Source organism: Channa argus, chromosome 8 (genome assembly GCF_033026475.1).
Source record: "Channa argus isolate prfri chromosome 8, Channa argus male v1.0, whole genome shotgun sequence".
Taxonomy (NCBI): Eukaryota; Metazoa; Chordata; class Actinopteri; order Anabantiformes; family Channidae; genus Channa; species Channa argus.
This window is the reverse complement of record NC_090204.1, coordinates 15,274,534-15,297,124: the sequence shown is the minus strand read 5'-3', so window position 1 is coordinate 15,297,124 and position 22,591 is coordinate 15,274,534. Positions and strand designations below refer to the sequence as shown.

General features: G+C 39.2%; 1 protein-coding gene across 3 annotated transcripts; it reads left to right on the top strand.

Moving 5' to 3' along the window:
- The first annotated feature begins 12,944 nt into the window (after positions 1-12,944).
- tbxa2r (thromboxane A2 receptor) lies at positions 12,945-22,591 on the top strand. 3 transcript variants are annotated; one of them, XM_067512656.1, is made up of 5 exons: positions 12,945-13,148; positions 16,838-17,690; positions 19,490-19,623; positions 21,004-21,105; positions 21,201-22,591. In XM_067512656.1, the coding sequence occupies exons 2-5, from the start codon at positions 16,890-16,892 to the stop codon at positions 21,319-21,321; spliced, it is 1,158 nt and encodes a 385-aa protein (XP_067368757.1). In that variant the 5' UTR covers positions 12,945-13,148; positions 16,838-16,889; the 3' UTR covers positions 21,322-22,591. The 3 variants fall into 3 exon arrangements, with proteins under 3 accessions (XP_067368757.1, XP_067368759.1, XP_067368758.1); XM_067512658.1 differs by lacking the exon at positions 19,490-19,623 and having other exon boundaries at positions 12,946-13,148; positions 21,201-21,335; XM_067512657.1 differs by lacking the exon at positions 19,490-19,623 and having other exon boundaries at positions 12,946-13,148; positions 21,004-22,591.

The following is a 22,591-nucleotide window of genomic DNA, read 5'->3' as shown; positions in this document are numbered from 1 at the left end:
AGAATGGCACCCTGTTTCGAGGATGATGTCACTAATTGTCTGCTGAGAGAGCTGTGTTTCAGTCCATTCTTTTGTAATTGTGGCGAGCCAACAGACCGAGTGTAAGGGTAGGCGAGGAAGTGAATTAGGGCGGTGATTATGCAGTGATTCAGACAGCAGCTCATTAGGACCCAGCTAAGCAAGCAATCAACGAATCGATGTGACAGTGGACCCAAAAGCCACAGAAATTTGTAATAAATGGCAAAGCAATAAATTGGATTATCCACAGCCCCGTGGCCCTGCTCTTTCTGTTGCAAATGACAAATCAATCCAATCATGCCACAAAAAATGCCAAAAGAACCAGAAAAAGGGGTCTCTTGTTGCACCGGCTATGGAGGTTATCTGTCGGATATGTGCCTTGTTTTCCAGAGGTCATTTCTGTATGATATTCAGGGCTCTAAAATATTCATGACAGACCATTAGGTGTTTATGACTGCCTTTTATAATAAGAGATTTACTGACATTTGAAGTGCAGCCAGAATAGTAAAGGTGTCAGAGGGGTACCATGGCACATGCCTACTGATGCACAGAGGAGAAAGCGGCTCTGCTTCGAGATCTCTTTGGTGTAAATGAGCAACCACGGAGCTATAATACATACATAAAATGTAGAGGAAGCAGGACGTGTGCTTACCTCAGAGTATTTGTCCAAGGAAAAGTGATGGATCTACTCCATTAGCTGTGAAATCATTATCACTGACTGTCAGGGCTCAGAAACATGATAAATACATTTATCTTGAGATAGATAGAAAGATTGATTGATAGAGTCACATTAAAATTGCTTAGAATGTAACAATAAAGCTCATAAAAAAAATAAACTGTACCTGAATCTATACTTTCTAAAGTGCATTTTCACTGACTGGGTCCCTCCTCTCTTGAAGAAAACTACCCCAGTCAACACTTCTTTCAAACAGCTCTGCTGCCATCTGCAGGAAAACACCATGTATGTCATCCTTCTTACAGCCGTGCTGAAGAGCAATTTGCTTGATTTAAATAAGAGATTAACATAGATGATGTATTGAAATGGATTGTCTTCTTCACAGGCTCCTGCTTTCTTTCTGTTAATTAGACCATTATGAAACATGCTTAGTAATGCTTTTTACTCTACAATTACACCTTTTTTTAATACACCAACATGTGGAATGTGTGTATTCAGATGTGGTTGATGGGCCAAATTTAAAACAAATTCAGTGTTACCTTAAAACCAGATAAACTTCGTTATTAACACCTTGTGTGTTATATTTTTCTGCATTTCTTTTCTAGTGGCTACCTGTTCAGTGTTATTTTAGAACTGCTATGACATGTCTCCTGTCTTTATGGTATTTTCTATAATCTGCAGCTCTCTGCGTCCAAGCACAGCCCTGCTGCTGACTGATTGCTGCTATTAAAACTGGCTCCCGCTGCCAAGCAAGGGACTCTTCTCTCATGTTCCCTCTTGCTTGTGCTTTTCCCCCTCACTTTGACCTTTCTACTACCACTTCTATTTCTTCCTCTCACTATCCTATTGGCTCTACACCAGCAGCTCTACTTAACAACCAGTCCAACTCTGGTCTGCACTGAATGTCTACAAATATTTGATGTACTACCATGATTTACTAATCATGAAAGAGGTGATCAGATTTAGACATATTTACACACAAAATTCCTGAGCAGAGACAGTAATGTTCCTTGTCATGTTTGCTCCTATATTTTTACTGTAAATGAGGTATTTTATCCAGTAAAGTAAAAGGTAGCTGAGAGAGGGATTACATCTGTCTTGTTTTTTTTTTTTTTTTTCTTACATATGCACATACAAGGAGAAGGAATGTATCCTCTTAGAATGGCTTTAGATGACTTGGCTTGGACTTGGAATCAGTTGCTATTTGTGGTCTTCGAGACAAGTAAAGTTAAACAGACAAAAGGGCCATATAAGTTCAGAAAACTGGTCTTTCAAACAGTCATTGTATAGTCCAATTTGGACTTTGCTTTTCAAACAACACTTGGCTGATTTCTGCTCTAAAAAGCATATAAAAAACCCCGAAAACCTCCCTATGTACGTGTCTAAATCACATTAAAGTCAAGTGAGGAAACATTGTGTTTTAGCTTAAATATTCTGATGACGTATTAATAATCCACTTCTTTGATCCCAAGTAGGGAGCTGGTCAACATCACCACATAGAGGCTCCACATGCTGAAATGTTTATGTGCAATCACCGTGAACCCACATGTATGAAGCATGTAAAAGGAAGGCGTTCACTAACCACTGCATCCACTGAAGTTCACCACATAATAAACACTCTTCTCCATCTGTGTACTTTTGTGTCATTTAAATGAATTTAAGGAGCAAAATAAGTTTGTGTGCGATGTTGTAGCCACTAATTGTGTAGTAACAGTGCATTCCTGTTCCCCATCTGCTCATCTGGGTCCATAACAACACAGGCGTGGAAAAAAATACGGCTTCTAATACTGATGGGGGGTTGCACGTACCCTGAAATGTGTCACGTCTTGATCTGATCATCAGTTCTAATAATACATACTTGAATTCTTCCTAGAAAAGTGCACAATGTCAGTGTTTTATGATATAAAACTAAAACACAAGATTACAAGGTTCACATCTATCAGGATTCTCGGGGCTCCTTAGTGAACACACTTGTGATGTCAGTAATAATTCCTTAGTGTGCATGTTCACCACCAGGACAGCCGGTGTAAGTTAAATAGGCCATATTATGCTGTTTGTGATCTGGGATAATATGTATACTTCTGGAAAGCTGGGTGTTAAAATTGCACATAGTCAAAGACCTATAGCTTGAGGTGAATGTGTGTTCAAATGCTCGCTGTAAATGAAAAATCCATCTTATTCGGGTTTCCATGCCAAGTACACCAACAGGAAGATGTCTGAAAGCTGGCCAGTCAGAACAGAGTAAGCACGGGGGAGGGGGCATTAAATACACGGAAGAAAAAGAAAACAGTTTGTTTTACTTGACCTGTTGCATTAAGAGCCAGTACAAAATAAAAAAGCAACGTTCCCATTGTATATGTCGAAGTGTTCCCATCCTTAGCTGTGCAGTGCTGGTCCAAGCCCGGGAGAAATTGGGGAGGGTTGCGTCACGAAGGGCATCCGGCGTAAAAATCTTCATGCGGACAAATGATCTGCTGTGGTGACCCTGAACTCACAGGACAAACTGAAAGGACAAAAAACAGAAAACAAAAACAACAAAGAAAAGCATGTTTTTGAAATGAAAAACATTCAAGCTTATTTCAATAATAAAGTAAAATATAAGTGCTATGTTATACGTGACCTGGGCTTTTTAAACTGAAATTCTGTAAAGTTTGTAATTGGTTGTGGATGTTTTACAATGGACAATTTGTATTGTTGTATTGTATTCTTTATCGTATCCTTTTAATTTCTGTCCAGACTGTCTCCCCCTCTTGTTAGCTGATGTGCTTTGATTGTTAATAGCTTTTCTCAGGCAGGTTCTTAAACTTTTCCATGCCAAGGCCCTTCCCAATAGTACTATTTAAAAATAACTCATCGGCATGGTACAGTTTAATATGTCTTATTAATTCACCCAATATTTTCTAACAATACACACAATCAAACAATAATCAGTCTTTAACTTAAAAACCTTTTTAACATTTTTGTTGGCCTCACTAGCACCCGCTGGAGGCCCCCACTTTGAAAACCAATATAGGGGGAGCGAAGCTGGACCATGTTTTTCTTCAAAAGAAAAGAGCAAACGCCCTCTAATACAATGACCAAAAAAAACATCTGTGACACATTTCTGCTTAACTGTGGCCTTTGTGTCACTGTTGAACTGTGAAAGCGTGGGATAATGTCAGAAATGAAGAAGCATAATGGCCAGCTCTCCACTGGGCCCACGAAGATATTCGAAGCATTTTACTGTAAGTTGTACAGCTTGATTACTGTAAATAAAAAAGTGACTTGTGGGAGTTTTTTTGGCTGGAGGATCTGAACATCACACTGAAGGTGAAGCAAAAGCAGCACATCTGCAGACCAACAGCAGTAGCTTCGTTCTCCGCAGCAGATGTTCTGGTCTGAAAGGTGCGTGATATATAAAATGTTTTTTTCACCATATATGTACAAAACCCAAGCTAATTAGGAAAACAGCTCCACCAATTTAAAACTACAAGGGCTAGATTTTAAAAAAATGGTGCAAATAAAGATGAGTCAACCCAAGACAGAAACATGTAGCAAAACCAAAGAAACATTACTGTCTCACAGGTGAATCCAGTCAAGTTGTGGTGTACAAGCATGTCTGACAAGTCTTTGAAGTAAGTTAATGTATAAGTATTTTTGGCAAATACATGCTGATACAGTAGTAGTACTTTTAGTATTTAGTCATAAGTTCAGTAAGAACCACACTGTCAGCTCTTAGAGACTATTTTTGTGGCGTAACTGACATTAGACTTGTTTTGTGACGCTGATATTTAACCTACTAATTTTGACCTCTTTGTCCATGAGTTCAACTGAACATTTGTGTCAGATGAGCAGCTGTCGCTGAACATAAGGACGTTTCCAAATACAGAAACATATAGCAAACAGAAAAACATTGCAAACAGCACAGACAGGAAAAGAAATGTTTTCATTACAAATACACAATACAAAACCATTGCAATTTGCCTTCTGGAAACCTTTATTGCTAAATGTGCTGTTTGCAGCTTTTTGTCTGTGTGTTTTAAGCATATGTCTATAATATGTGTTGTCTGTATTTGGTCACGCTTTGTGTCGTAGCAGTGCATTTCTGAAATGTATTATTTTCTGTATTTGAGGTCAGTTTCTGTATTTGGTTGTGTTTTCTTTATTAGCAGCACATTTCTGTTTTTGGTCGTGTTTTTTTCTATTTGAGTTTTTTTTAATCTTGCCCCCGTTAAGTCCAAATGGTGACACTTAATTTACTGGTGTTTTGTGTTTTCTTGCAGTGAGCTGAAGGGCCACTGTGTTTTACAGCTTGCTTAGACTTAAGTTACATGCATTTGTGAGCTTTGGGTCATTTGGTTGCTAGGAACTGGTTTTCTTTCCAAGGGCAGAAGTTGCTCTCACTGAAGCCATTTTGTTTTTAAAATATAGAGACACACATGACGTCTTACGTACATACATACACGTCTTTGCCTGGAATTGTATGTCGTGAAATATTTGTGGGGTTATAAGTCAGAAAGATTCACTTCTTGTAGACAAATCTTTATCTAAATCTATGAAAACTCTATCCGAATAGCGTGAAGGTACAAAAGGTCACATGCAAAAGTTAGTGCCCCTTGTTTTTTTGTGTAAAACATAATAAATATCATCTGATAGCATCAGGTTCTAGTATTAGGTAAATATACCCACAGATGAAAAACAATATAAATTACCAGTTTAGTGCTGCATATGATTTAGGAGGGTAACTTGAAGCCAGGTGCTGCTAATCATTAGCATTTTATTAACTGATCATCAGCAGGTGTGCAGAGCTTTGCTGGCCTAGAGCATTCAGGTGTTTGTTAACACAATGCCAAGTGGGAAGGATATAAGCAATTGCCTTTGAGAAACAAATGCTGCTGCACACCAATCCGGAAAGGTTAATAAAACCATTTCCGAAAAATTTGGAAGTCATTCCGTAGAAGTTTTACCGTGAGAAACGTTATGCAGAAAGTAGAAAGCGTTCAAGACAGTTGCCAATCTTCCCAGCAGTGAATGTCCCAGCACAATCACCCCAAAGTCTGACCGTGCAATGTTCAGAGACATACACAATACCCAAGAGCTACAGCTCAGACCCTACAGGCCTCAGTAAGCATGTGAAATGTTAAAGTCCATGACAGCACACTGAACACTGAGGTTCCAAAGCTACATCTGAACAAACCACACGACTTCTGGAACAAAAGAGAGACCAAAGTATAGTTGTTTGGCCCTAATGTCCATTGCCATGTTTGGCAAAAACCAAACACAGCATTTCAGCGGAAAGACCTCATACCGACTGTCAAACACTGCAGTGGTCGAGAGATGATTTGGGCCAGTATTCTATAGAGAAATGTGTCGCCATCTGCCCAACAGCTAAAGCTTGGTCAAAACTTGGTCATGCAACAGGACAATGATATAAAGCACATCAATAAATCTACATCAGAACGGCTAAAATATAAAAGAATCAAGGTTTTGGAATGGCCTAATTTAGGATGTCCTGTGAAGTTCCTTCACAGGACGTGTTGTGAAGAAGAATGGTCCAAAATTGTTGTGAAGAAGAATGATCCAAAATTCCTCCACAGTGATGTGAGAGACTGATGATCTCAATTACATCAAGTTATGGCTGATAAATGTGGGACAGTATTTTCAAGTGTGTTTATTTAAAATGAAAACAAACAAAGGAGGATGTGTGTGTTTGTGTTTCCATGTGTGTATGTGAGAGGGAGAGAGAGGGCACAGTGTGTGTGTGTGTGTTTCTGTGTGTGTGTGTGAAAGAGAGAGAGAGAGAGAGAGAGAGAGGGGGCGCAGTGTGTGTGTATGTGTGTGTGTGTTTCCGTGTGTGTGTGTGAAAGAGAGAGAGAGAGAGAGAGAGAGAGAGAGAGAGAGAGAGAGAGAGAGAGGGCGCAGTGTGTGTGTGTTTCCGTGTGTGTGTGTGAGAGAGAGAGAGGGCGCAGTGTGTGTGTGCTTGTATGGGAATTTGGGTTAAGAGAGAGATAGAAGTCTGGGTGCCAACTACTCTACTACAATCTGGCCCAAGTTTGCATATTGTTGAGAAAATTCCCCCAGAATCATTTTTAAGTTGTCAAAGCTGGAGCTGGACTGTAATACAACCCCAATCTCAAAAAAGCTCGGTTTTGTAAGTTGATGTGTAAACCGTATATAAAAACAAAATGCCACGATTTGCAAATCTCATCAACCAGTAAGAGGGAATGTTACACAACGCTAAACGTCACCCTCTTCCAACTCTTTTAAGATGTGTCACTGCCACCAAATTCAAAATGAGCTAATGTTTTCCATGGAATGGTAAAATGTCTCAGTTTGAACATCTGATATGTTGTTTGTGTTCTATTGTGAATAGAAAATGAGTTGATGAGATTAGCAAATCAGTGGATTCTGGTTTTTATTTAGGGTTTCACAACTTCCAACCTTTTTTGGAATTGGCACTGTAGAATTTACCGTCTCAGTGCTACTGGGTGGATATAATCACATCAGCAGAGACCAAGCTGGTTATGTAGAGTCTGAAGAATGTATTGCCCTTAAGTTCTGTGTTTCTCTCAAATTTGTTATTCTGTGTCACTCACGTCTAAATTTTTAGAGAAAAGTATAGTTTTGTAAATATGCAGGTTATAAATGATTTGACATTTTAAGAAGGGGTCAATGAAATGAGCTGAGGGGAAGAAAGGTGAATGGAGGAAGGAGCAGGAGGTCAGTAATGCTCACTTCAAACAGGTGTGAGGTGATGTCACCTAACTAAACAGCACAGAATAACGAGACAAAACCCTTTGTTTTTTCCACTGTTTTTTTAAGGAATAGAGCTGTCTGTGTGGAGACTTCAATACAACGTATTTCTGGAATCAGAGCAGAACATTTTACATCTTTAGACAGACTTTATGGTTTCCATAAAGCTCCTGTTGGCCAGTGAGTTATAACTGCGTGTCTGGAAACCGTAAAACGTCTGCGGGAGCCTGAGGTCAGCTGGGTGTTGTGTAGACCTTTAAGCAGAAGATCTGCAAGAGTTGTCTCAAATGAAATTCCCATATATGCACGACTCCCTTTAGCCTAGGTCGTCGTCTCTCTTCCTGAAACAATCACAATCTCCCCATTCTCAATCTTTAAGACTTTACATCTGTAGATACATCATGTGATGTATTTTTTGCCATTTTAGTGTGAAAAATGCTTTTGTAATGTGCATTGACCTGATGGGGGAGCGTGACGAAAATGATGCACGTCCGACTGAGGCTCACGCAGAATAAATAAGCTTTGTGCCCACTGTCAGCCCAGAAATTCATGAAGTTAACTTGTGCGGTGAATCCTTCATTGTGCCGCTTTGTTTCTTCACGCTGTAGTGTTACTTGTCCATGCACCTCAAAATGTCCAATGTCCTTTTGGTCTTAACAGGCAACTAAGGTTTTTGACTAAATGCCTTGCAGTTAATTGTGCAGATGGTGAAGATATCTCTGCACAAACCTGCACTAAGTAATTGTATTAAACAAGGGTGTTTTAAAATGAACACATCTTAAATTCACAGGTGGGTTTCTCGCCTTTGACCTCTACAGTCAAGTGTTACAAGACCGACATCTTTCTTGGCAGATAGCTCTGATCTGAGGAAGTAGTGGCTGCATAACGACATTAGCACCTGACCCTTAAGGCTGCCAGACCTAAACTTAACACAGCCTGTTTCTTTGTAATAAGCAGCTGGATGCTCGATTTTGGAGACGGGGGGACACAGCAAAGACCTTGTTAAACAGCAATGCTTTGTAGATTGCCTTGTTGTTGATAGTGACATGTTTTATGTTCTTAAGGCTTTAGTCTTCATCCTCCGGTATCCTATGACACAGGATGTAGTCAATTTGAAGACAATAAAAAAAAATTTTTTTTTTTTTTGCTGGGCTAATGTGTGTCTACACTTTACAAATCACACTTTTGCAAATTTTTGCAAAGAAATGCAACCAAAGCAGATGTTAAACGCATCATCAGTCTGTTTTTTGCAGGTTTTTAAAACATTTCTGCAAAGGTTTTTTTAGACAACCAAATTCAGAAATGTTCTGCAAATGTAAAGCACAACTCCATAGCAAAAACACGCTGGTTGTTCTGTTTTGGTGGGGGTGCTGGACCCTATCCTAGCTGTCATATGGTGAAAGGCAGGGTAAACCCTGGACATGTCTCCAGTCTATCTCAGACACAAAAAAAGCAGAAATTGATATGTCACCTATAAGCAATACACGCTGAAATGTATGTAAGATTCACAAATATGTGAAAGTAAAAGCTAAACTGTTTTCTTCTTTAACTTTATGTCTCTAATCTTTGCTAAACTCTGCATTGCATCTGTTTTCTCTCAAGTCCTGACTGATAAAACCAAAAAGACTTATTTAACTGTTTTCAGTTGTCTGGATGGGAGAAAACAACTGCTCCACTTTTTTGGAGCAAAACATCCACCTGATCCTCCCAATAAAAACAGGTTACAATATCTTTACTGTTGTTGATTTCAATTCTGATGATTCATTAGTTTATGGTAGCGCTTACAGTAACAAGGAAGTCCTCCATCCTGAACAGACAAATAGGGTTTTCATCCCTACCTCCTGAATTCATTCCACGTGAACAAACCTGCGAGCAACAGGTTTTGTGTGACAGCTACTTCAGTCTCACATGTTCTTTTGGTAAAGATCACTGGTGGAAGTCGTTGGACTGGCTTTCCACAGAGACTGCTCTTAACAAAGCGATGACCTGACCTTCCCCTTTGCTCTGTGTCATTGGCCTTACAGACTGATGACTGATGTCTCAGATAACCAATAAATTAGTAATAAAACATGGGTTGTCATAATCTGCCTGCACAAATGTTCAGTGGGACTGCTGCTTTTTATGGCAGATCTCTGCACTGGCTTCCTGTAGCTGCACACATCAGGTTCAAAGCTCTGTCTCGTGCTTACACTGCGATCAACTCAATAGCTCCTGCTAACCTCAACTCCCTCACTCAGGTCTACTATCTCTTCCGTCTGCTGCGCTCTGCCAGAGCACAATATCTGGTAGTCCCACAGAAGACACCAGGCAAAACTCCTCCGGTCATCCTCCGGTGATCCAATGATGGTAGAATGAGCTACTGAAATCTCACAAGGTTACTTGTTGCTTAAGGACTGAACAACTGCAGTTATTATCCAATGAAAGGCTCTTACCTCTTTGCTTAGTTACATTAAATCCAGGTGGTGACATTTTTGGGGCCAGGAAACTAATGAGTATGTTTAAAAATATGTTCACTACCTTTACTTGGAATCTGTTTTTTCTTTCTTTCGCTTCAGTTCTATGAGACTTTCAGGCATTTTTCACAATTTGCATAACTCGTCTGGTTTTGTTTGTCTGGTCTCTTTATTTTCCAGTTTTTATACTTTACAGATTTTCTTTTCTTCTTGCTGCACATTTGTTGACAAATTAATGGTGTTTTCAAGATGTGTTTGTGTTTAGTCTATTTCATGAGTGTTCAGTGGTCATAAAAGTTCACACACAAAAACAGCAGAACATTATATGTCACCTATAAGCAATACAACTGAAACGTATGCAAGACTCACAAATATGTGATTCTTCTGTTATGTATACTGTAGTCTGCATTGCAACTGTTTTCTCTCAAATCTTGACTCATAAAGCCAGAACGATTGTTTAACTGTCGTCCACTGTCTAAAGCCTTTCATCCCATATGGGAAGTGGATGGGGGAAAATGCTTTCTCCCCTTTTCGAGCCAAACATCAACCTTATCCCACAGATAGGCCGGATAAAGTCAGTGCCCTCACTGTGCTGTTCTTCTGCACTTTAGATCATTTACTATACTTAAACTCCTGCTTGTCTTTTATTAGGAAAAATATAATACAGAACTCGAAAAGCAAATGCCAAGAAATTGTATGAATATGACTAGGAGCAAAGACATTGTAGAGAACGCTTGTTGAGTGCTGATAACAGCTACAGCAGTTGTTGTCCTGTTGTTTTCTAATTGGCTGGTTTGAGAAACTACATGGTTGTGATCTCTTGCCTTGCAGCCACAGTCATGGTGTGTACGTGTCATGGCTAGTTCGTGGCTAGTCTTGGTCATTAATTGAATTGCGCTCCTCACAAAAAGGAAAACTCAAAATTCAAAGTCAACTTTATTGTCAATTCTGCCATACGTTCCAGACATGAAGACGAATTGATAGGAAAGGAGAAGGAGCATGTGATGGGTACAGCAGCTCTTCTCATGTTCAATTTGCGGAGGAAGTAGAAGCGCCGCTTGGCTTTCTTGGTCTGTGAAGCAAAGTTGGTTTGATGACTCTTTGCCACCTGGTCAGGTGGAGGTCATATGAGATGAAACCTGCTAATTAGCTAACATTTAACTGTGTAAAAGTTTCTTTTAGGAGCTTCATCACTGACATCAAGCTGCTTGGCAGTGAGGTCCGAAATGGGAAGTTGGGCCCAGATTCAAAAATTATTCATAGAGACTGGAAGATGGATGCATGCTGGTCCTTATCTTAACAAGAACGGAAAGAATTTGACCCTGGCCTTTACTGGAATCCTGACCCATATAAGTGCAACACATACTGACTTGATGTGTATTCAGTCAAACATCCCCAATTCTCATTGAAAATTGATGATATCAATACAAAAACTTGAATGTGGAATTTAGAGCGGGAAATAAATCCATCTTTACAATGACTCCTCCCAGAGAATGTCTTCATGGGGCTTATTGTAAACTGCACTGGGCTACAACTTGTGCCATCAGCAGGTTAACATTTGAGTCAATTGGAAACTGTAAGTTTCAGAATAATGCCATGTGGTGCTTTTAGTGTCAGTATCAGACACTGATGGACTAGACAAGGCATCCATTTGTTTTGTTTTTTGTTGTTGCATGTCAAATGAATGATAAACAGCAGCTCTGTGTTGCTCTCATAATAGAAGTGTTCTTTTTTAAATGGATATGGCAGGTGCAACATGGTTTTTGGAGGTGGAGCAGCTGATGAAGATCGTTTTCTGTGGCTGAGGTCTGAAGAAAGGCAGATACAGTAACTGAGCCTGAAATTAATAAAAGTGTGAAACACAAGATCAGAAAATAACAAGAAACGCAAACATTTTCATAATGTACACAACGTTCCTCAGCTGAAGGCGACTGCACCACTTCCGGGCAAGTTTAGCATCAAATCACACTCCATAGGGCCAAAAGTAGAAATGAGAATGGGTACAATGATGGTACCGTATCGTATTATGTCACCAATCAGTGTTATTCCTCTGCACATTTTTGCTCTCCCAGTTGGAAAAAGGCCCAGATTAGATCCAATCAGGGAAAAATTCTGAGGCTATTATTGCTTTTGCGGCTGGCCAACCTGTGACTCTTGTCACAGTTTTAACATGGTTTTAACAACCTCACTTAATACCTTTAAGTGAGGTTGTTAAAACCATTTTTTAGACGATAATATTCATTGTACTTCCAGCATGTGTGTGTGGGTGTGTGTTGGAGTAGAGAAGGGCCAAAGGAAAAAACTATTATTTATTTTTGGACCTTTGTGGAATAGGAATTTCAAGAATAAACAAAACGTTATCCACGTACCATTCTCCTAGCTCTCGAGCTTAATAATAGACACTGTACATCATCTTAGCCTACAGTTGCTTAACAACCACACGGTGGTAATTGTACACAAATGCAGCCTGCCCATCAAAAGATGTCGCCTTACGTGTTGGTAATGGAGTTGTTTCCCAGTGTTTATGCTAAGCTGCCTTCTAATACACATACAGCAGCAACTATTTTATCATCATCTCTCTTTCACCTTCATTCCTTCCAGATCCTCCTCGTGACTGATTTACCCACTTTCTCTTAGCTAATTGGCAGCCAACATGCACATCTGCATCACATATGTCTTACTCAGTTATGTAAAATGTTTAGAAGTCAGAAGATTATTTAATAACTAAAACCAAACCATTGAAAACCTCTTCTGATGGTTTGCCCAGCTTTTTTAAGAATAGCCTTGCATGCTCTGACTGAGGCCAGTTATTCAATTTGCACGATATTCAAGTCAACAAAAGTCTTTTTAGGAATAACTAGTGTCATAGTGATTGTTTTCACTATTTGCGCAGAAAGAAACCAATGCTATTAATCCTTAGACAGTCAAAGCTTGTGACTTTTATTTTTATAAGCATACTGACTGTTGTTTGTCACTTGTTCTCCTGCCTAAAACACTGTCTTCCTGGGATCTTCCCCTTTGTCTTCCTGGGAGGGAACTGACTTAAAGGCATGCGCGACCGCTTGTGGGGAGATAAGTTTGTGTGCTGCTGTGAAAGACGGGACAGCTGGGGGAAGGGAGTGCAGTTGACCAGCCTCCTGTAGGACTTTAATTCCATCAGATGACGCTCGGTGTGACATGCTTCTCTGTTGCTCCTGTAATCACTGTGTGTTGTGCAGACTTTTCATTTGAGAGAGTCATCTTGGTTTTTTGCAAGAACTTCTGTGGTGGTAAGGCATGCCTTGATTACCTGAACCTACACACAGTTTTTTAGGGGAGTTTATGATGATCCATATCCAAATGGAAGAATAGAACATTTACATTTTATTTAATTGTATAATTTAGAATATGGAATGAGGAATGAATTTACACACTAAGGACTTTAGTTGTGATATTTCTACATAAACATAAACATTTTTTGTCATGGTACATAACAATTAAATAAAGTTATATGATTGTGATTTGTTAGGGCACCCAGCAGCACCCGGTGCATTTTTTCAGCTTTAGAGTTTCATTTTCATTCAGTTTCATTTTGTATTTGCTAATGCATCCAAGTAAAGACTTTAGTTTTGAAAAATAATTATTATTATTTACTGTGAGTCATGCTCTAATTTTAAGATAAACTTTTAAAAAGTCCGCCATTCATTGACAAAACATCTGAACACTGGTTTTGTGGAAAAGAGCTGCTAAACAGTTTTGGGTCCGAACGTTCAGTATCCATTTTAATAAAATAACTGTATTTCAGTGTAGAATCCATGATATCAGGGTTGTCAAGTGTTAGAAAATGCTAATGTGTCATATATTGAAAAGAAATATAAACATTCTATATTTTTTTTTGAATAAGATATTCAACCTTTCAGTCCACATTGTCAAGGAACTAAAAGTCACTATTTACACTAATCAAACCCACAAAATGATCTAACAGCAACAACAGGGTGTCAGTATTTTCCGGGAAGCTGTCTAGCATTGCATCCATATTGGTAATGTTACTGATATCAATACTTTTAGAGCAATTAGATCAATGTGATGGAATTTTTCTAGTAAAGAGTGGATCTTAAAAAGAGCTAGTTAAACCCTCGGGCTTTGATGTTTCTGTTTGCAAAGGAATTTGGCTTGGTTAACCAAATTCCTTTTTGTTGTTGGGCATGTGCTTTTATGTACTGCTCACTTTCATGTGCATTTGGGATGGAAATCTATTTGTTTATATCGCATCATACAAAATTTGAGGTTTAAAATCCAAGACGTAGGCTTTAGTGCAGCAGCTCCATTTGAAAAAATAAGGTCTTGTGGACATTCATCTGTTTTACGTTCGGAAAGAAATGTGTTTTCAGTCTTTCGGGAAAGTTAGTCATTTTTAGTTCAACACTTTACTTTTCGACCCCCTCAGCATTCTCCATGCTATCCAAGATGCACTGCACATGATTGGGTTGCTGTGTTTTTCCATTAGTATAAAAATGTAGCCATTTAACCGCCTTAGTGAAGCAGTTTTGAATTTGACATATTGATTGTGGATTTTAACAGGCACTCTTGGCTAATGGCACTTTAAAAAGGTTTTTAGGGGTCACACCAGAGCTGGCACCAAGCATCATTCTTCTCATGCTGGTTTTTTCATTTAAGAATGGAGAGCAGTTTCATTAGCTTTTAGCACAAGATGCAAATTGTATCTTCTTAAAAAAATCTTACCCTAAAGGTTTTGGGGCTTCTTCCAGTTATTGTCACATAAGCTTCTCATATTGCAACACTGCTCCTCTCTGAATAAAACTTGAACCTAGTTACAGGTTAGAACTGCCCAATGACGAATACAGATAAGAACACATGATCACACATGATAACTTTATGCATGGTCATGTGATCGAATGTCAAAATTGTATATTGTTCTTAAATTCACCAAGATAATTTGGAGAATATGAGAGGACGTGCAGCCCACTGCACATGCAGCATAGACTAATCATTGCACGTTTTTTGCTGCGACTATCTGTTATTTTGAGAAGTTCCTGTTTTTTGGAGGTTAAAGTATGCAAAATAAACAATTGAGAGGAAATGCTTACACAAATCACGAAAATTACAATATCCAGGAAATTCCTGTATGGGGATTTTCACATTGTTGTTCTTTGTACCAAATTGCAGAGTATCCAAACGATTATCACTCACTAGCACCAACATGCACGGTGGCTAGAGCTGTTAGTTTCAGTCTAATGTACATTTACACTTCCATTAGGGCAGCCAATTAAGAAACACAGATTACCGTTTTTCACTTTGTGACACTAGCTTACATCATTTCCCATTTGTTGCACCTGATCTTGAAAAACATTGCACCTACACAAACACAACATTTATTTATAGCTAACAGAAGTGTTTGCACCTAGTATCCAATGATACTAGGTCTGAGGATGCAGAGAGGACGCTAAGCCCACAGTGTGATTGCGGAGAGACTTCCAATAAGCTGCAATTACTCAGGATGAACGGAATTTTTTTTTTTTTGTAATAAAAAGCAAAGGCATTGTAGGTATGTGGCTTTCAGTTAAAGTAGTTAATTGCAATGACTACAGTCCCAACTGGTAGACTTTCAGTGCATGTCACAGGCTTCTGGCTCTGCCCTAGTTTCCTGTCTCTCTGTATTGTTTATGGACAAATGAAGGCATTGTATGGGTTTATTTGAATTTTTTGGGATAACCAAATGGAATTATTTTCTTTCAGTCTGCTATCAATATCCCAAACCTTTAATTTATGTAGAGAAAATTATTCATTTTTTTCTTTGGTTTCACTTTACTGACCTAACGTGAACCTCCACTTCGCTGTCAGTACTTTCTCACTGCCACAGGCCACTAGAGACAACATCATAAGCTAATGAGGACACTATGTGTTTATTTCCTGTTAACATAACTGCATTTCCTGCCAGGATATGCCAGCTCTTTTGTTTCAGCCTCTGTGTCACTCACTCCACTGTTTCATGCTGTCGCTGCCTTCATGTGTTTGTGTGGGTAGTATGTACACACTGCATAGCTTTAGTCATGTAGTCAGCATTGGGGGGACTAAATCAGCCACTAACAGCCCCCTGACACTGCCACCAATTCTAACAGTGTGTTTATTGTATTACGTTGCTCTGTTCTTACTTTCTCTGTTTCAATGCACAAAAATTAGATAAGTAAATATCTGACAGTACGGTGGTGAAGTGGTTAGTGCTGCAGCCTCACAGCTAGAAGCTACCAGGTTTGAATCAAGCAGCCGTCTTCAACCTTCTGGCATGGAGTCTGCATGTTCTCTCTGTGCTTGTGTTCCTCTGGGTACTCTGGTTTCTTCCCACAGTCCAAAGACGTGCATGTCTTTGGTGACTAATTGGTGACTCTTAACTGCCTGTGGGTGTGAATGTGAATGGTTGTGTGTTTGTGCATGTCTCTGTTTGTTGGCCCCAAAGCGTATCCTGAATCTAGCCATATGAAAGCTAGGACAGGCTCCAGGCCCCCTATGACCCTGAACAGGATAAGTGGCTACAGAAAATGGTTGGATGATGTCCAGGAATGCTTACTGACTATTTGTAATCTTTTTAATACTAAAGAGTATGTTGTTTGTACCGGCCACCACAGAAAAATGATGTCATTGCAATAGTCATGTGACACAAAGCATGTGACCCTTGACATAATGATAAATAAGAACAGATTTTTAAGGAAGACTGCAGCTTATTTACTAACGCTAACATCTTTATTGAGTTCTAACCCTAACCTAACACACCCCTAATGTTTTTCTATGTGACCCTGTTTGTGCCCAGTTTAAAGGTGTGATTTTAGCATGTTTACTGCAAAAACTGAATGTGAAACTGGGTGCCATTTTGGCTCCATTGTTTTAAAAGACCTGTCATCTTGCTGTAAGCCAGACCTTTCATTATTAACAAAGTTTCTTTTTTCTTCTTCTTTTTTTAAAGGAATCCATCTTCAAGTTGTCTGAAATCAGTGAATCTGCACCCACTGGCCACCATGAACACCACAAACTCGTCGTTTAAAAACGACACAAACTGCTACTCCCCGAACAATCCCCCATTCGAGGAATTTGAGTCTCGCTCCATCGCCAGACCTGCTTATTCAGCCATCTTCAGTGCTTTGGGTCTTACCTCTCATTTCATTGCCTTAGTAGTTCTCCTACAGTCCTTCCGGCAGACACACAGCCGCTCACGCTCTTTCTTCCTGATCTTCCTAGGTGGTCTGGTGGTCACCGACTTCATGGGTCTTCTTGTCACAGGTTCCATTGTAGTGTCCTTCCATATTACGCATTTTAATTGGCGCACAATAGACCCCAACTGCCACTTCTGTAACTTCATGGGCATGTCCATGGTGTTTTATGGACTGAGTCCACTGCTGCTTGGAGCTTCTATGGCCATAGAGCGCTTTATTGGCATCAACTGTCCATTTGCACGCTCTTCCACTATGCCCAAGAGACGGACAATCACCATGGTGCTGATGGTTTGGTTAATTGCCGGCTGCATAGCGTTGCTGCCGTTAATGGGCTTTGGCCGGTACCACATGCAGAAACCAGGCTCTTGGTGCTTTTTTTACATCAGCTCTAAGGGAAACGACCAGGCCTTCTCCTTGCTCTTCTCGCTGGTTGGGTTATTCAGTATCGCCCTGTCCTTTTTGCTGAACACAGTGAGTGTGGTGACCCTGATCAAGGTGTGCTGTGGAAAGAACAGGAAGCAGAGACGCAGAGACTACGAAGTGGAGATGATGGTTCAGCTCATTTTGATAATGATCATCGCTACTGTCTGCTGGTGCCCCATGCTGGTGAGTTCACCCTGTGTGTGTGTGTACTATGTTTAGATCTGCAATAAAGGAAAAGGATAAAGCCAGAAATAAAACCCACCGTTTGATCCTGCTTAAGTAGTATAATGTAAATTCATTCTTTCTGTGTATGTATAGTGTGAATAGTGTGTGTATGTGTGCACCTAAGCAGTCTCAAAAACACTGACTCTTACTGAAAAATAAGAGTAATGTTAAAGTTTCTAACTTCTGGTTCCCTGAGTTGCATGACCTTTGTCGTAATTAAAAAAAGATGCAGTTATTTTAAGCCATTTCTGCAATGACTCTAAGCTTATTGTTAACTTGCTATGGACCAACACTCGACAGGAAGAAACTGTCTGTGGCCTTATTTCAACTTGTGTAAAAGAGTGTGGGGCTTCCACTATAATCTGTGGTCTGTGACAGTGTGTGTTGTACAGTGATAAGACTGGTATGCCTATGCCTACCGTATAAAAGTTCCTTTTCTTAAATGTTGCTATATATTGAGAAGTTTCAAAGAAACATCACTCATACAGTGGTTGATGGGAAGATAAAATGCATTCAGAGTTCCAAATTATGTGGTTTTTATTTATCAGGGAGCTGCGTGCCATATTTATCCAACTGTTGTTATTAACGCTGGCCTTTCAAATGAGGCATCACAAGCTCCTAAGCTTCTTTTCCCCGCATCTTTTTTTGCTTCATTTCTCCTGTGCAATGTAACCTCTTAACCCGATGATCTGATCTAAATGCCTTTTGTTCTAAGCTTAGATCAAAGGGTCCCTTAATGCTGGTCCTGGTTGAGATGAGACATTTGGCAGAGCATGAGAAACACTACTTTTAAGGGAAATCTACAAATAAAATAGTTGGGCTTTTATTTTGTAGCTCCTTATTTTTTTCCATTGCAGTCAACAGTGTAACTGGTGATGTAATGAGAAATATCAGGTTCAACAGGTCAATAAATACAGTTTCAGACATATTTATTTGCAAATGCAATTAAAGTACAAGTTATAATTCAAATACACTTATCTTTTTATTACCAGAATTTAATTAATATGTTTAAATATTATTGAGTACTGAAAATGTATTCACTTTTCATAATACATCTACAGTAGCATGTCACTCCAGCCCTCGTCTCACTGGCAGCTCTGCTTGGCTCTTCATGCACCACCATGCTCCCTGCACAGTCTTGCAGGTAATTCTCACAATAAATGTCATTAATAAATAAGAATGCTTCAAAACTTACTGCCCCTCACTTTCTCATGAAGGCAAGACTTTTTGTGGCACTTCCTAGAGAGAGGCTGTTCCCCACTGCTTGGAAAAGTGAGTGCAAAGAATGCTATGGTCTCTCTGTGGTCTACCCTCCCCCCAGACATTATCATCTTTTATAAAAAAAAACAAGCGATATATATGTTTGTTTTATTTTTATTTTTTTTGAGTAAGGAAAAAGAAATATCGTGCCTCATATTGTATTTAACTTCAGTAATGTAATATTTTATTTAAGTATTTAATGGGCAAAGTTTTCTGATCTCACTTTCTTCCAATATTTCAAATCAATCAAAATTAGATCACTGATAGCTTGATGTCTTGAGAATCCATGTCCCCAATAGCCAAAGAAATCATAAGGTATGGGTCTGTGGCCAAAGCAATAGCCTTGAGTCTACTGCCTGTTGAAGAATACCAATTGACAACAATCGGACTTTAAATTAAGCACATCAGAATAAGAAGTGGTAGGGTCCAAGTCCCTGAATGCAGCAATTATCTTTATGCAATCTTTTCTAACCTCAGTTGTATGACACCCTGCACAGATAACCATTCTGAAGAGCGCGGTGACTGCTGTTCCTGTCACTGATGAAACTCTTTTGTTCTACATACGAATGGCTACCTGCAATCAGATATTTGACCCCTGGATATACATCTTGCATCAAGTGCCTCAAATAAGGCGAGTAAAGTTAAAAGTAAAAAAAAAAAAAAAGGTGGAGAGAATGCAACTAGAACACTGCTAACCCCCATCATACTGCAACTTTGGCCGTGTCACTATGTCCTAAACATCTGATTTGTACAGTACATCAGTGTATTGAGTAATCTGATGTACTGAACCTAGGTTATGATTTACTGCGTCTTGTAAATCATAACCTATAAGCTTGCAGTATCACTGGGATTTGCACGTTTACAATGCAGCCAGCGCCCATCTGGGATCTAATATAACTCGGTTAATAAACATTTAATTGCAATAGTTTTAGGCCTTTGTCATGTTTATTATCTTATTATTATTATTATTGCTTTCATTCTCTCAAACACAGGTGGTTTTTCATCCGAAGCATGATATTTTAACATTTAGCAGATTGTAGTTTTATTTAGTTACACAAACATTTCGTGAGAACAGAGCCGCAGAAATCCCAACAGAGAAGGGCTAACATCAAGAAAATTGTCCACTAGATACAATGGCCCTGATGATTTTTATCACAGTGAAAGATATCCATATTTAGTCCTGGTGGATCCACAGAGCTTGTGTTAGCCTTGCTGCAATCGTACAAGATAGTTTTTCCTTAGCCACTAAGCTTATTTGGACCCTGAAAAACTACGATTCTTGAGCTGTTTCGGGCTCTGGAGCACCTCCGCCTCTGAGAAAAGTTTGTCTAACTAAAACCTTGGTTTGGACTTTATCTCAAGACTTGCATCCAATAGTTCAGACACTGTATCACAGGAAATAATTTTAAAATACCACAAAACAATACCACAGGAAATTGTTAGCATGTTGTAACCTCACAAAAGACTGTGTTACGTGAAGTTAATTGCATAAGTATTATTATACTATATACATATTATACAATAAAAAGTTAGTGTTTTTAAGACGTTTCTGGGGCTTACTACTGTACCTGGACTAATAACTTCCCCTAACCCTAACCACTCAACCATAATGCCTAACCCAAACTATCTTTGTCTCAGGCCCATCTTCTGCAGAAATTAATATCTTTCAGCTAATACTTACGACTTCCTCCTGAGGTCGTCTGTTCACCATCTTTGTCTGCAGCCAGATACATCTGATGTTATTGGTGATTGGTTCTTTCCAAAGTCATTGAAAGCAAACTCCAGCCAGCAGGTGACTGATTTATTTTTTTCATACACCCACATCACTCAAGTGGTGCAGCAAACCCAAAGCACAGAGGATAATTGTGTTGCAGCAGCCACTGCTTCAGAAGGTCCATAGCAAAATTAGCCTGGTCTGTGATCACAAGTGTGCCTGTGTGCATTTGAAATGTTAACCAATGTCACCCTTTCTGCCACCTCTTTCTCTGTCCACCAAACCCTCCACCACCAGGTCTTTATTGCATACACTGTGCTGTCCACAGCCAATCTCAATGAAGGAAACCTACTGCTATGGTTACGCTTCGTCACCTGGAACCAGATCCTGGATCCATGGGTATATATCTTGTTTCGCAGATCCGTTCTTAAGAGAATCAGTCCCCGTCTCGACTGGTCTCGGGGTTCTATCATGACATTGTACCCATCTTTCAGTGACACCATTCGCAGGTTCACACAGTCTTCCATCAGGACCCAGGCCTCAGACAAAACAGACGAGACTGCAATAGCTGATACACCCCCATCTACTTTGAAGCCACCACTTCCTTCTCCATGATTAGATGGGGGATTCTCTCATCAATGAGGCAATTGTTTTATTGTGATGCTTCATTCTGTTGGACCTTTATGCCTTTTTAAGCATATGTACCATAATTGTGTTCTCATGCTAAGTACTAGTAAGTGTTTAAAAATATTAAAAATATTAAATATAATATAAATATAAACAATATAATATATTAAAATATAAATATAAATATTAAAATATAAAAAAAAATTTGAAAACTGAGTGAAACAGTAGATTTCTGCTGATCTTAAAAGTGGAAATGTCTTCAACAAAATGAGATAACAGGTGTTTTATATATCATTTTGATGTTATTTTCAACTAATTGTATTTGCTGATTACTCTGTTACAGGGAAACTTTGTAACATTGCTTCAGAAAAAATTCTTGCATTTTTCTTCTTCATTAATAAGGAGCAGTTTCTTCATTTGTTCACCATGTTTGTCTGTGAAATATAGACAACTTCCCCACTTGAGAATCATATTACACCACAGATCACTCATGAGATAATGAGAATGAACCAGACCATTCTCACTCCCAAGGTGTCAAAAAGAGCCAACTTGTCCAGTCCCTTCTGCGTTACATGCTGACAGTGAGGGTACCAGTTCGCATCGGCATAATACATTGGAAACCCAAGGCTTCAACATTTGACGCCTTAAGTAATGACATAGTCTATAAAGTGAAAAAGTGTCATTGTGAGGTGGACAGGGTGGTGGATGGTACAGCAAGACACAAAACGTTTCCACAGGGGGCCGTTGTTCGAATCTACTGTAAAATGATGTGCGCGTTAATGATGATCGTAACATAATGTGGTTACTGTAGTGAGGAAGTACATGTGGGCCGTTGACACTGTTTGTAGCATTTTGTTTTTATGTCATTTATCGTGTAACCTAACCTTACCTTGGTTTTTGTGCCTAACCCTCTTGTCTCTTAACATAACATTACATTACATTATAAAAAGTCGTTCCTGCAGCATCAAAATAATGCCAAAGGGTACTTGTGGTGTCAATATAATATGCCAAAGGATGTACAAAGCAGCAAAATATGATGCCTAAGGAAGCATCTGTGGGATGAGAGCGTGGTGGAATGAACACAGATTACAGAGAGAGACAATGAAAACATTTGAAATGTTACAATAGTGTTTAAAAGCCATAATTTGGGATGACATGTGACAATATTTACATAAATAGCTAAAAATCTCAAACTGCTACAATATGACGAAAGCATTGCCGTATGTTGAGTAAAACTAATAAAAACAAATTTTAAAAA